Source organism: Diorhabda carinulata, chromosome 4 (genome assembly GCF_026250575.1).
Source record: "Diorhabda carinulata isolate Delta chromosome 4, icDioCari1.1, whole genome shotgun sequence".
In the NCBI taxonomy this organism is placed as follows: Eukaryota; Metazoa; Arthropoda; class Insecta; order Coleoptera; family Chrysomelidae; genus Diorhabda; species Diorhabda carinulata.
Genome location: NC_079463.1, coordinates 29,508,166 through 29,523,076, shown reverse-complemented (window position 1 = coordinate 29,523,076; position 14,911 = coordinate 29,508,166). Strand labels below are relative to the sequence as shown.

The 14,911-nt window shown below is 33.9% G+C and overlaps 2 protein-coding genes across 4 annotated transcripts in view; one reads left to right on the top strand and one right to left on the bottom strand.

Annotated features, from left to right (window-relative positions):
• The window catches only part of LOC130893358 (hemicentin-2-like), a 482,155-nt gene that overhangs the window by 321,472 nt on the left and 145,772 nt on the right, over positions 1–14,911 (bottom strand). The window lies entirely within an intron of this gene.
• LOC130893361 (putative tricarboxylate transport protein, mitochondrial) lies at positions 10,489–11,680 on the top strand. The gene has a single exon (XM_057799395.1). The coding sequence runs from the start codon at positions 10,635–10,637 to the stop codon at positions 11,589–11,591; it is 957 nt and encodes a 318-aa protein (XP_057655378.1). The 5' UTR covers positions 10,489–10,634; the 3' UTR covers positions 11,592–11,680.

The window sequence follows — 14,911 nt, the reverse complement described above, 5'->3', positions numbered from 1 at the left end:
AGCAACAAAAATAAACAGCGTCATAAGAATCATAGCAATTAGTTGGCAAAAGATACTACAAATCAAATCCACTTTTCTTTTTGTTCTGCCATGCTTATTGGGCTTCGGTAAAATCATTTTATTGTCACTCTAAGGAACTACCGCAATGTCAGGAACTTTCCGCAAAACAAATTTGTTTGGTATTTTGGTGTACTTTCTATAAGACTAACGCAACGTAGAGAATGTTTTTTCTGTTATTTTGAATTGCATCAATACAAAATCTCCAGTTTTCTGGAGAGCGCACTGAATTTTCAAACCTATTTGAATTTGCTTTGGGCACTCAACTCTCCGTTTCTGAGCCAAGGAAAATTCGTCTTGATCTTCTTCCTTTGAAGATTCAACAAATTTGCGCGTAACATTTTTAACAGCTTCAATTTTTTTATATTTTCTCTCTTCTATTATATTTTTTTCAGGGGTGTCAGTCGCTATAATGCTTTTACCTTTCCAACTATTTATTTTACCTTCCCGTGTGGAAGCTTTCGGGTAACCTTTAATTTGTTCTGGGAAAATAATTTTCTACGTCTTTTGTTTGGTCAGCACTGAACTTCCCGTTGCTTCATTTTTCTAACAACTATTTCGATGCGTTTACTTTCATTATAACAAACATTAAACAGTATTTGGAAAAATACTGATATATCAGAAACGATCTAATTTCTTGTACAATAGGAACGTAGTTTGAAAAAACTATCTTAAAAGCATTCACTCTTTGTACATTTATGATATTCATAAGAAAACTTATCAATATTGTGAAATTCAGAAAAATTCTCAGTATTTTGGTCGCCAAGACAAATAATATATACAGAAAATAGTTATTTGTGCATGAAGTAAGACTTTTTTTCACGAGTAGGACGGTTTGACAATTCCGACGAGTGAAAAAAAAGTTACATTACTATTGGTACTTGAATTGGCAGCATCAAAGAAATAACATCGTCTATAGTTTTATTGGTACTTATTGGATTGTTGGTAGAATCGTGCGGAATCCATTTTGTTTTTTACTGAGTCGTCTACGTAACCCTCCGCAGTTATGTTGGATTTCCACCTAACGTGCTTCTTTAGTTAAATTATATCACCACTGGAATCCACTATTAGAGAGACCGAAGATTTGGTTTGGATTAGGTAAATTCAAATATGTTGCGACAAGCAAGGGAATTTTTGAACAGGTTTTGGGTTCTGCATTTTCTACTTCTATACTGCAAAAAGAAATGTTCTGTTTTGACAATTGTGGGACGTTGGTTTTTATATTTTCTATAAATATTCAAGTTCAATCTATTGTCAGATATTTCACCAATAACAGTAAATCGACGTTGAAGATGAGTTTTTGTATCAGGTACTGTGATAATTAAAACATTTCCGGTATTATTAATATCGTTACACTTCATTTTATATAATTCCTTCCTCCGCAGAGCTCCTACGATTCCGAATATTAAAGCAACCTGAAAGATGTTACAAATAATTTCTAAGCTTGCATAAAAAATTTTTGATGTCGTACCTTATGCATGAGATAATTATCGTCTGGAACTTGCAACAGAAACTTTTAATTTCTTCACGGCCAATATTTTAGATTTTTTGAGTCTACAGCCAGCTGATTTTTCAAATATGCAATGAGTTTCGAGTATTTACTGATGACTACCTCGTTATTTACCATTAGGGTGCCTTTCAATTTTGAATAAGTCGACCAAAGGTTGAAGATTTAGAAATTAAATTCTTTATGAATGCAAATAAATGAAAAAAAAAAGTTTGCTTCTTTACTGTATCATGAAATAAATTTGGAAATGGATTTGGAATACGATGTATATCCATTAAGTAAATTCCGTTTGGTTATGTATAAAAAAACGTGTACAAATAAAGGAAAAATCTTTATTACACAAAAATCTTAAACTTTTAAATCATTTTTATTACCAAAATTCAAGTACCTATCATAGTGTGTATGCGTTCTATGTAGAATGTTACCTCCAGTGTTTTTAACCACGTGAGAACATATTCTTTCATCTTCCCATCATCCTTGAAGTATTGAATATTAAGGGAAGATTTTGGTGGTAAGAAGAGATGAAAGTTGCTAGGAGTGATCAAATAAATCCCAGCCAAATTCCTGTAGGAGTTCGTAGTCTGAAATCGCGCACTATGGTAGAAAAGAACCTTTTCTCAACCTTTCGCCGGGCGCTACGCCGTCTGTTGGTCGGAGTTTTTGCTATTACTAGGAAATGGAAAATTATTCTTTCTACTAATCGTATCCCACAATAAAAGGGTAGAGGTAAACCTCAGTTTTCCAATAAATAGTGAACAGTTAACAATGAAGTGGAAGTTGTCAACATCCATCCATAGTACGTCTATCTTCAAGTGGTATTTTTCTCAAAAATCTCGCTCAAGATTTGATGATAAAACAGTTGTATGCTAGGACAGACATAAAAAACCTTCCCATTCATGTGAAAACTTTTCTCTTTATCGAAGAAGAGCTGTTAAAGACGTCGAAAAAACATCTTCAGAAGCAATGCCCAATGAAAAGAGGTTCAGGAAACATTCCAAAATAATTTTAATGACATGGTAGGTGCTAGCGGAGGCAATTCGTAATACATAGCAAATAAAATCATCCTTAACAGTGAATTGGGAAATACAAAAGTTGTACGCTCTCCAGAATACGGCCAGCGTCTGTTGGTTTTGCAAAAGCTTAAGCAATTGGCGGAAGGTTTTAATGGTCTCGCAGTAAACATGTGCATTGATTATTTGACTCCGTAGTAACAATCAATCAATCAACAAAATGCCTTTTCTATCTCAAAAAAACTGCAGATTAGTTTTCAAGTTGTTAAGACTTGCTTAGTTCAGCTTTCGTTGGAGACGAAGTGTGTCTTAATTCTACTGACTGCTATTTAGTTTCTAGGTGGTCGTAAAACGTCCTTCGTGGTTATCCAAGAATGAAAGTCATCGTCGTTTTCATTGGTGCGTGTCAAAAACTACCCATTCGTTGATTTTTGTGTTCAGTAAGAATTTTGAGTACCCAACGTTTGCAAAATTTCAGTTTTCCAGCAACAATTTCATGGATAAGTGATCGCGAGATTTGAAATTTCATAACAAGAACACTATTTATAAACGTACGGTTTTGCATAAAGCTTCTCCTCAATTGCGTGAACCAGTTCATTAGTAACCCAAGACAGGCGTTCAGATCATTCTTCATAGTGAAGTTGATCGCTTCATTCATCACCTGTTTGATAGATCTTCTAATCACTGAATTACTTGTAGCATTTCGTCAGTAAAACTCATAGATTTGCCGATGAACTTCACTTGGTTCATGAAAAAACACTACAAAGGACACGTTCGCAGTAGCGATTTGAAAATGGCGTGCTGCGCTGCCGCTGTTAAAAATCCTCAATACCTTTTATAATAAGAATAATGATTCCAATATGGCTATAATTTATTTTGTTGAAAACATTAAAACAGAATAAACACAAGTAAGCAGTTAGGTATTTCCGAGAAAACTTTTTTCAAATTCCCTTGTTTCAAACGCGAAGTGTTAATTATTAATTTGGCTTAATTAACTAAAGCTTCGGCGGATCTTTCTCCGCAAATTCGTAATTTTACCATAATTTTAGTTGGGAAATCTTCAGATTTTTCCACTCGTCTGGTTTAAACGGAGCGTAATATTGCTCGTATTTCTTTTTTAATTCGTTGAAATGAAAGCTTTTAGTGAGGTTCCCTTAGAGACAGTGAGACCTACTGAGAAAATTTCATTAGCAAGAAATAATTTTTGACCGTCTGGTATTTTCATTGCTTGTAATACCATTGTAGATTCTCTTTTTACTTTGTTTGTCTGGAAGAATTTAAGTAGAAACATGTCTCAACATTTTATTCTTTCGAATTCTTATATATTTTAATGATTGTTCTACTTATAGATTATCTCGATGGGAGGGATAAAACACACACAAACATTCGAGATTTTTCTTATTTGATCTTTCCAACACACTATTCAGTAATTTATTGCTCTCTATAAGATTCATCGTATCTGATGCTTGTTTGTAGGTAAATTTCTGTGGAACATTCTCTTACTAGAAAAAATGGCGTACTTGCCAAAATTTGAATCGTTTTATTGAACTCAGTATGCCAGCGTGTAATTTCGTAAAAAAAAGAACAGAAACTGAACTCAAACGAATTATGTTCTCAATAAATAACGTAATCGCCTTCCTTATCAACATTTTACCATCTAATTCGGAAATTTCTAATACCAAACCGATAAATTTCCATCTAGTATACAAATTTTCCATAATGGAGCGATAAAATATGATTATGCTAACTAAGGAAAGTATCTCAAGTTGGTATTTTGTATATCATTGACATTTCCTAATTTTCTGCTGTTTCTGCTCCGAGAAGAAATTGACGGGCGACTATGATGCCTCTCACTCTAAATGAATAATTTTCTTGGAGTTCGTTTATAACAAAGCTGTCTTGCATTGTCAATTTCCAGAATAACGTCTTTTCTGTGGATAAGCGCCGAATACTTTTTTATAAAATACTGTTTGGGTTTCTTACTTCAAAATTAACATTTCCGAGTATACTACAGAAAGGCCTTTTTGGCCCTTTGAGCCTGGCTTTACAGTACGTGGCGTTGGCTTGGAGAATGCCGAGTGCCGCTGAAGCAATACGTTGCATGTGATCGGTTAGCTTCATTCTCTCTGGACAGATTATGCTCTGTTCATTTTTATAACTTGCTGAAGATGTTTTTAGATGGTAGTTAGAATTAGTTAAGGGTATTTGAGAAGTTATCTCTAATTATCTGATATAAATTTGCTTCCACTTCTGTCCTTAGCAATTCTTTGTCTGATGTTGTCCATGTATCCTTTCTCTCTTAGCCCTCACTCGCTCATTGATCGATTTATTCTGCCTAACCAAGTTTTACTTGGTCTTCCCAGTTTTCAGTCTTCTGGTGATATAATTTCATCACTTTCTTTGATAGTCTTGCTTCTGTCTGTGAACATGATCGTACCATACCAGTTGTTTCCTTTCTATACATGTTATAACCGTCTTTTCCACACCCCTTTGTTACTTAATTCCCTCATTGGTCACTCTTTCCAATCATGATATTCTAGATGCTCTTCTTATTGCGTTTATCTCTGTAGCTTTCAATTTCCTATTCATTTGATCTTTTAATCACCACGTTGGAATTCCATTAAGTGCTTTTATTATTTGTTTTGTTCTTTTCTATTTTGGCTTCATCTGTCCCTTAAAATCTCATCTTGATATCTATAGCTATCACATGTTTCATTATTTCCCACAACAAGATTCGTGGTCTCTTCACCAATACATAGGTATTGTGTTTTAGTAATTTTGATGTGATGACCCCATTCTTCGTACTCTTCTTCAAATTTTCTCGACATGTATTCAAGATCCTCTTTATCCTTTGCACTTATCACCTTATCATTGGCAAACTGTAGAGTGTGAAAGAAAAGCAAGTATCCTCTGAATGTTCTTTTCCAATGAGAAAGTGCACATATATCTTGAAAGCGTAGGAGAGACGCAACATCCTTGTGGCATACCCTTTAACAGATCCAAACAACCGGATGTACACTTTGAAAACCTTATTTGGTTTTTACGGATGTACACGCCCAAATAAAAATCGTAAATTTTCAATGGGAAACCAAAAAGCAACTTCTTCATGAAAATATTGAATTACTTAATTTTTTTTTTATTCTATTAACTTTTTTTATCAATTTTGAAACAGAAGAGACCTAAAATCAAGAACATTTAGATACATAAACATATCAAAAGGTCTAAGAAATAAAAAATTAAAGAAATAAACAATATTTATATATATTTGAAGACTTCTTGCTGTATTGTGTAGCTTTTATTCTATTTCATAAACATATTTCAAACACTCTCGAACACAGACAGTTATATAAATCTAACCTAGAATATGATAGTATCAAATTTATAGATCAAGATTGGTGATAAACGCAAATTTGTGAAATATTTTCAACTTCATTTGTCCCACAATAAATTTTTGATGCTGAATAATTTATTCGTACCAAAACAAGATTATGTAAATTCCCTGTGCACTGCGATTATCACGAATAACCACAATACTTTTGAATGCATGGGAAAATTTATATGAAATTGTTTATTTTGTGAAAATTGGATTTATGCTTGATATCTTTTTTGTAATATGAAAACATTTATTGTTCTCTTTTTCTCCTTTGTACGTTTTAAATCCCATCTGTTGAGAGATTCGTCGAAAAAACATTGAAAATATTTGGTTTTGTTCAATCGAATACATCGCGGAAAAAAATTAAACAAATACAAATAGATTTTTTATTGAGATTGAGTTTTTACAGATGGGAAACACGCACAATAACTGATAGAAATTCTCAAATAAAAAAGAAAACATCTTCTACAATTGCTAATAATTTGGGAAAATTAGAATGATTGAGAATAATTCACAACATGTAGTATTTTTCAAACTCTCCACTACTATCCGCCATTATCTAGTGCGTCGCTTAATGTGCGTATAAAAAAGCATTTAATATGAGTATTGCCGGATTCATCTGGAATTTTGAATTGTAACAATATCAGAAGTAATGACATATTATTATGAAAATTCAAAGCTTCTATGTATATGAAATAGAATGGAAGTTACACAATTACATCAAGAAGTCTTTAAATATATATAAATAATGTTTATTTCTTTAATTTTTTATTGCTTAGATCTTTTGATATGTTTATGTATCTAAATGTTTTTGATCTGAGGTCTCTTTTGTTTCAGAATTAGTTTTTTAAATAATTTTTAAAAGATATATAAAAATTGACGTTTCGATCTTTCTTTAAATTCAATTTTCACAAATCTGCGTTCATCACCAATCTTGATCTATAAATTTGATATTATCATATTCTAGGCTAGATTTATTTAAAACACTGCTGGTTTTGAGTGTATTTGAACTATAGTTTGCAAAGTATATTTTTAGAACTTATCAAACCCAATTCCAAAAGTAGAAAAATTAGAAGCAATGAAGAAAATTGATTAAAATAAAAACAAATTAATTGATTCAATGTTTTCATGAAGAAATTGCTTTTCGGTTTCCCATTAAAAATTTACGATTTTTATTTGGGTGTGTACATCCACAAATACCAAAGGTTCTCAAAGTGTACATCGTTGTTTGGATATAGTAAAATAGGCGGTAAAATATCAGGGCCATGTGGAATTGGTAAGGGTCTACCACAAGGATGTTACGTCTCTCCTACGCTTTCAAGATATATGTGCACTTTCTCATTGGAAAAGAACATTCAGAGGATACTTGCTTTTCTTTTGCACGCTACAGTTTGCCAATGATAAGGTGATAAGTGCAAAAGACAAAGAGGATCTTGAATACATGGCGAGAAAATTTGAAGAAGAGTACAAAGAATGGGGTCATCAAATCAATATTTCAATATCTATGTATTGGTAAAGAGACCACGAATCTTGTTCTGGAAATTAATGAAACATATGATAGCTATAGATATTAAGATGAGATTGCTAAGGACAGAAGTGGAAGCAAATTTATATCAGACAATTAGAGGTAACTTCTCAAACACCTTTAACCAATTTTAACTACCATCTAAAAACATCTTTAGCAAATTATAAAAATGAACAGAGCATAATCTGTCCAGAGAGAATGAAGCCAACGATCACATGCAACGTATTGCTTCAACGGCACTATGCAAAACCGTTGTTTCATCTCTTCATCATAGGAGACGGATAATGGGTCCTATATGGTAATAAAGAATGCAAAAGATTGTGGCACTCTACAAAGCAACGCCACGTACTGTAAAGCCAGGGTCAAAGGGCCCAAAAGGCGCTTCTGTACTATACTCGATAATGTTCATTTTGAAGTGAAGGTGAGGGCTAAGAACACTGCATGGACATCGGACAACATCAGACAACGAATTGCGAAGGACAGAAGTGGAAGAAGGAACTTATATCAAACAATTGAAGACAATTAAAAATAATGTTTTTATACTAATTTCGATATTCAGGGTGGCCTAGAAGACACTATTTTCAATTGGAACCCTGTTATTTGACGTCGTAAATTGATTTCGCTTGTTTACAGTAACTTTTGATCGGGTCACTTTTTTTGATAGGAGCAACCGTATAAAAGGGTTACGGTTACCTATTAAGTAAGTATTTCACAAAAACTATTTCATTGCAGAAGCTGTATTTTGGTTCAGGATCCTTGCTGTTGAAATAGCCAAGGCGTAGTCGATTTAGCAGTACTTGGTTTCGTCGATTTTAAGGTAGCACAGACCAGGGCCTTGTTGACTTTTTAACCTCGTTTAATTTAGTTGTCGCACGGTTCCACTGATTTTCCCATGTATTTATTTTGGATATTATAGTGGATTGCATATCCACACTCACTAATGAACAGTTTCCGTCATGGCACTTTCTGCAGCTTCTTTGATCTATTTATCTGCTCTTTGGTTATCGTGAATTCCTATATGAAACCAACAGTCTCGTAGTTTTGTTAAGGAATATAAAGTTCTTGTCTGATTTCAGAAATAGTGGGATGGTCTGGGTAGGTGAATAGTAAGGTTTTAAAAGAACTAAGGAAATTCCAAACAAGTAATAATGCTTGATATAGTGCATACAGCTCTGCCGAGTAACATAAGAGTCGAACTTATTGGGACTACATTTACTCCGGCTTTATTTTGGAATTTTTTAGTATGCCATCAAGCGAAGACTCTATAATGTTATGTAATACAGGCTGGAGTTTTAATTCACCTGGGTAGAATGGGACTCTTTGGGATATCATTCCGGTAGTGAGTAGTTGAGTATCTTTAGATAATTTTAAAGTTTTTCAAAGTAAAGTTCTCTGTGTGACAATTGCGATTGGAAATGTTGTAGATTTGTGTACTTAGAATGTGTTAGAAATGATGAAGATTCAACCCATTATTAATGTAGGTGGTAATAAATATGATAATGAGAAGGAAGTGGTTTCATTTCTATAAAATAAAAAAAAATATAAAAGCCCAAACACTCGCAAACGCATATTCATACCGGGAGCTTAAATTCAAATGAAATATTACACATTTAGCCCTGTTTAATGAGAGTATTTTCTTCTCGAAATAAATCCTACTGGTGTTTTCCTAATGGATTAAGTCACACTAAAAGATTTTTACGCTGGTGCCAATTATTCACTCGTTTATGATGTGAATTAATCAAGTATGCGGAGACACGACGTTGCCTTTTGTTTATCGTTAAGAAAACAAATGACAAAACAGAGAGCAATCTGAGACCATCTTCGGTAACTAGATTAGTTACGCTCAAAGTTAATATCACGGGAAATATTTTACAGCATCCAAGTGTATAATGCGATCTTGACTAACGATCCTGTAATTCACGACTATGTTGAAAATAAAGTAAGGTTAATACGTCTATACGTCCAAGTAACTGTTTTCTAAAAACTTTTCGCATGTGTAATATCGAATCTTTCCATTTTATCCTATTTAGTAGCCGCTCAAATATGTTTTTTATTGAGTATACTTTGTTTCATTGCTTTTCTTCAGTTTATCTGATGGCTATTCTCTTGAACTCCCTAGTTTTTCATACTTGATTCTACGACGGTTTTTCGAATCAATTCTACGTGTTTTCTCCTTTATTAAGAATACGAGAATTGATTTTTTTTTTCAATCACCGGTGAGCTGTAGATTAAAGTACAATACAACTTATTCCTCTACATAATCCCCGTGACGTGTTTTGAATAGTTTTTCCGTACGAGTCACAAAGTTTCACAATATGAATATGCATTAATTGTTTTCACAAACTATAAACTAAATTAACACAAGCAACCCACCTTTTTAGTCTCAAAAAACAGTTACTTTAATATTCAACCGGATCTCGTTGGAGAATTCCTGTGCATCCATGGTTGTGGTGGTCATTTCGTTTCGGACGTGTCATACAGAATCCATACTTCATCACCTGTCACAATGAAGTTGTATAGAAACTCGCAATTTTTGTTTATTTCTAAGAGAAATTCAAACTTTCCATATCAATACCTTTTCGGTTCTGATTGATAAAATTTAAAAACATAATTAACACCAAGGCATTCCACACTAGGAAAATAAACAGAAAATCATTGAATTTCGTTATTGCCCCTGCGCATGCCTGACCTTATGATCGCGAGCGCCGAACCAGTACGAACTCGGCGCGAACTTGAACAAGCAATTGTACGCAAAGAAGAGCTGTGCTATATAGTCCGTTGATTTGGGTCACAATTAGGGTTAATTTGTACCAATTAATCTGGAAAACCCTACTTTACAACGAAAGATTATTTTAACAACACTGCTTGCTTTTAGTGACCCACCATATTTCATTGACAACTGATCTAACCTCTTAATCATAATAATTTGTGACATAATGACATATACTGAGTATTTGAATCAGATGTGATCTCCCCTAAACCATCAAAATATACTAGTACTCCCTTTATAACTATATCTACTGTCAATATAGTGTCAAATAGAAAATGATGTGATAATGTACATATATCTTTGAATATGTTTAGGTTTCAATAAAATCAATAATATTTTATGTTAACAAAATTCAGAGAAGTGAATAACTTGCAGATGTTACCGAAAACCTGATGGATCCTTTCCACGTAAGAACGAAAAAATTCAGAGATCCATTTTCCCGACCTTGGTTGAGAGATACAGGAGCAGCTGCACCGTCTGGTTCCGGAAATGTAGGACTAAAAGGTGTTTTAGCCGGTGGAATAACCGGCGCGATGGAAGCATGCACAACATATCCAACAGAGTACGTTAAGACGCAGTTACAGTTGGATGAAAAAGGAGATAAGAAAAAATATGACGGTATAATAGATTGCGTCAAAAAAACTATTAAAAATCACGGATTCATTGGTTTGTACAGAGGTCTCAGTATATTGATATATGGATCCGTGCCTAAATATGCCATCAGGTTCGGAGCGTTCGAAACTTTCAAAAATTATATGAAAAAAGACGATGGTACTTTAACTCCAGGTGGTAGAATGTTATGTGGATTAGGCGCAGGTATTTGCGAAGCTATATTTGCTGTAACTCCGATGGAAACTATCAAAGTAAAATTTATTAACGATCAACGTTCCGGAAAATCTAGATACAAAAGTTTATTCCATGGGGTAGGACTAATTATCAAAGAAGAAGGTTTGAGGGGTGTGTATAAAGGCGTCACTGCAACTATTTTAAAACAAGGTAGTAACCAAGCTACGAGATTCTTTGTTATGGAAACTTTGAAAGACTACTATAAAGGAGGAGATCACGATAAAAAAATCCCCAAGCTGTTGACAGGTCTATTCGGTGCTTTTGCCGGTGCTTGTTCAGTGTACGTTAATAATCCAGTTGATGTAGTTAAAACTCGTATGCAAGGTTTGGAATCGGATCGATATAAAAATACTTTGGATTGTGCCTTACAAATATTAAGAAATGAAGGTCCCAGAGCATTCTATAAAGGTACCATACCCAGATTGGGTAAAGTGTGTCTTGACGTCGCCATTACATTCATGATTTATGATAGCATCATGGAATTTTTCAAGAAAAATCCATAGAAATCTAAAATTTTAGTGATGTAATGAAAAAACGTATAACGTAATATCTTTGTTTTATTTTGGTAGTAATAAACAACATTTTATTTTCATGGCAGTTCAACAAACAGTACGCTAAAGTTTTTGTACAAAAGCAAAATTAAAAAAAAATGAGTTATTGTGTTTTAATAAGGGATAAGAAGTCAGCTAGTTAAATTAGATCATTGAATAAACCAGGGAATTGCTTTCTGTCGCTGAGTATGTGTAGCATGAGCATGTGACCTCAAAAGAATAGAATCTTTAATAAATTTCAAACTCTGTTGCGGTTTCTGAAATAATTTACTACCTCCTATATTTGTGATTAATACAGGGTGGGTCATGAGGAACCTTGCATACTTTCACCATATGTAGAATCTCTCTAGAAAGATATCATGAGATTTCTAAAAAGGGAAAACTCCTGTTCTTTATCAATGAAATTCACCATTAATTTCAATTGACTGTAGTGTTTACAAGCTAATTTGATATTCTTCAAATTTAGAAATTCCAAGATTGGCTCTAGAATGATCAAATCTTATCAAACATAGAACTACCATAACTACCAAACAACCAAAAACATTTAAAAATAATAATAGCGTGAGCAACAATTTATAAACAATAACTCAAATTATTTAGCTATGACGCATAAATAAGAACTGAGAGAAAGTACAATAATTGAAAGAAAATAAAACTAATTTACTGTAGATTCTAGAAATTGAGACCATTACCATATTGAAATACATCACCCAATAAGTCGTGTGACTAACTAAGAGCAACACAATAATTCCAATGCTTCTTTAACTTCTCGTGCTTGTAGAAGGATTTGTCTTTTGCCTCAAAATAGCCATCAATTTCGGCAATTGCTCCTTCATTTCAGCTGAATTTCTTGCCGGCTAGCATTTTTTTGAAATCTTTGAAGAGCCAGTAGTCACCGGAAGGCAGATAAGGACTATAAGGTGGAGAGAAAGCAAAATTTAACCATCGTCGCCATTGATTTGTGAATCAGTGCGTTGTCTTGGTGAAACAGTGGTTTTTTCTTCGCTATATGAAGCCGCTTTTCTTCGATTTTTGCATTCAAACGGTCCAACAACTCTATGTAGTATTCGCGATTTATTGTCTCTCCCTTTTGAATATAGGCGATTAACAATATTCCAAGTTCATTCCAAAATATTTAAGGTCATTGCCATTGGACGCTTCGGACGTGGTTCACCGATTCCAATCCCCTCAGGTGATGATCATTTTGACTCCAAAGTGAAGTGATGGATCTATGTTTCATCCATTATCATATATTGACGTAAACATTCTGATTTATTACTTGTAAACATAGCCTGCTCTGAATCATCAACACGTTTTTCATCGACTGTGAGTAAACGCGGCACCTTAACCTAACCACTTTGAAAAAAGCTTTCTCATGGTCAACTGTTCATTCCTAATGGTTAACACACTGCCTTCTGATATCTTCACTGGACTTTTCTTATGGTTTCTGGAGTAACCACCTCAAATAGACCACCAGAACGTTCACTATCATCGAAGTCTGTACGACCACGTTTAAATCCAGCAAACCAATAACAAATGGTTCTTTTCGATGGAGTCCAGATAACACTTTTAAAGCCATTGCTGAGCTTGTACAGTATTTCTTTCATCAAAGTGCAATGATAAATTAACACACGAAATTTTTTTGAATCCAATGTTTTGAAAATAAAAAAGTAGCTTCACTTAAATGGCTGTCACTTTTTTCTGACTAATCGAAATGTCACGAAATTTCACACATAGTCTTTTGAAAGTTAGTACTCCATGAACGCCATATGGATTTGACAATGGCATCTGTGTGTCAGTCTTACGACTTAGATGTATTACGTATACTCTGGGGATTGTTTCTAGCAGCATTACAAAAAAGTATAATTGTTGTCGATAATTAATATTCTCTTTGTGAATTAGTTGCTTCAATCGTCTGGAAAACCATGAAATAGGACATTTCCGTCCAAATCACCGGTTATCATAAACTTTATTTAGATGTTGTATAAGTGCCAGTAAAAAGTAAGAGGATGCCCCATTATACTGAAAATACATTCCTTGGCAAATTATCACCCAAAAATTTCCTTGTACTTGAGTCCATAGTGTCTTTAATCCAACATTACCCAATCGTTCATAATGATCAACAAACATCCGCTTCACCACAGGATTGTTATACGGATGTAGAATTGGTTTTGTGAATGACTTGATATCATCCCTCTCAGCAACCTTTATAACGTCAGTTTTATCCCTAAAAGGGTGCAAGTGACAAATCATTGTAACTTTCAAAGCACCTCTTCTCTTCAATGCAGAGATCTCCCTTTTTAATCTGCCCGTTACGTTTATTATGACAGTTGAGGACAAATCTTTTCATGAAGGTAGCCATGGGCTTGTTGAGAATCGCCTTTGAGTCGTCAAAGCTCAACTTCAAAGGTCTTTGATGCATCTACTAGAATATCCGGAAAATCCTCTTTGAAACATTGTTTCAAGTCAGGACTATAATTCATTCCCGACAACTACCAGCAGATAAGGTCCTTGTTAAGCAGCCTTAAACCAACAAGCTCTCATCCTGTCTTGACTCAAACTCTTCAGGTTGTGTCAGTGAATGGGAGCCAAGTTACTGATGAAAGTTAAGAAAAAAAGGTGGCACGAAATAGCTCGTTTCTCATATTCATTGATGGTATCACGGGAAAAGATACTGAAGAAGCAGCAGTGGCTTCCTATACTGAGAAAAGCGCATTATGAACCGAGCCCGCTGAAACCAATGAAGAAAATCCACCCACCACTCCTTATCAGTAATTCCTCCTCAGGAGACTTCTTTATGCGTTTCAATACCTGAAGCTTTTAGATCGATTTCAAGACTGTTTATACAAGATTATATTTATGTCAACTTCGTCATCTTTGTAATTGAATTGTTAATTTACATTGATATTTTCTACGATATCTTTACATCACTTCCAAAAATTTGTCATATTCTTCATTATATAAGTCTCTGGATTTTTTTGCTAGCAGGTTATGTGCTGCTCTTCCAGCTTCTTTAGAAGTTTCGTCGGTTATTTTATCATGATAAATTTCTAATTTTGGATTTTTTGCTAGACGCATTAAACATTGATACTTATCTACCATCAATAACAACGTGAAAAATAATAACGTCAAGGTGATGTCATAAGTATAAATGGAAAATTACTACGTCGATTCAATTAAAAAAAAAATAATTATTATACACAACGAGCTGGCACAACATAAAAATTATTATGCAACACAGGTTATGATAAAATAATGCACAAAGTTCTTAA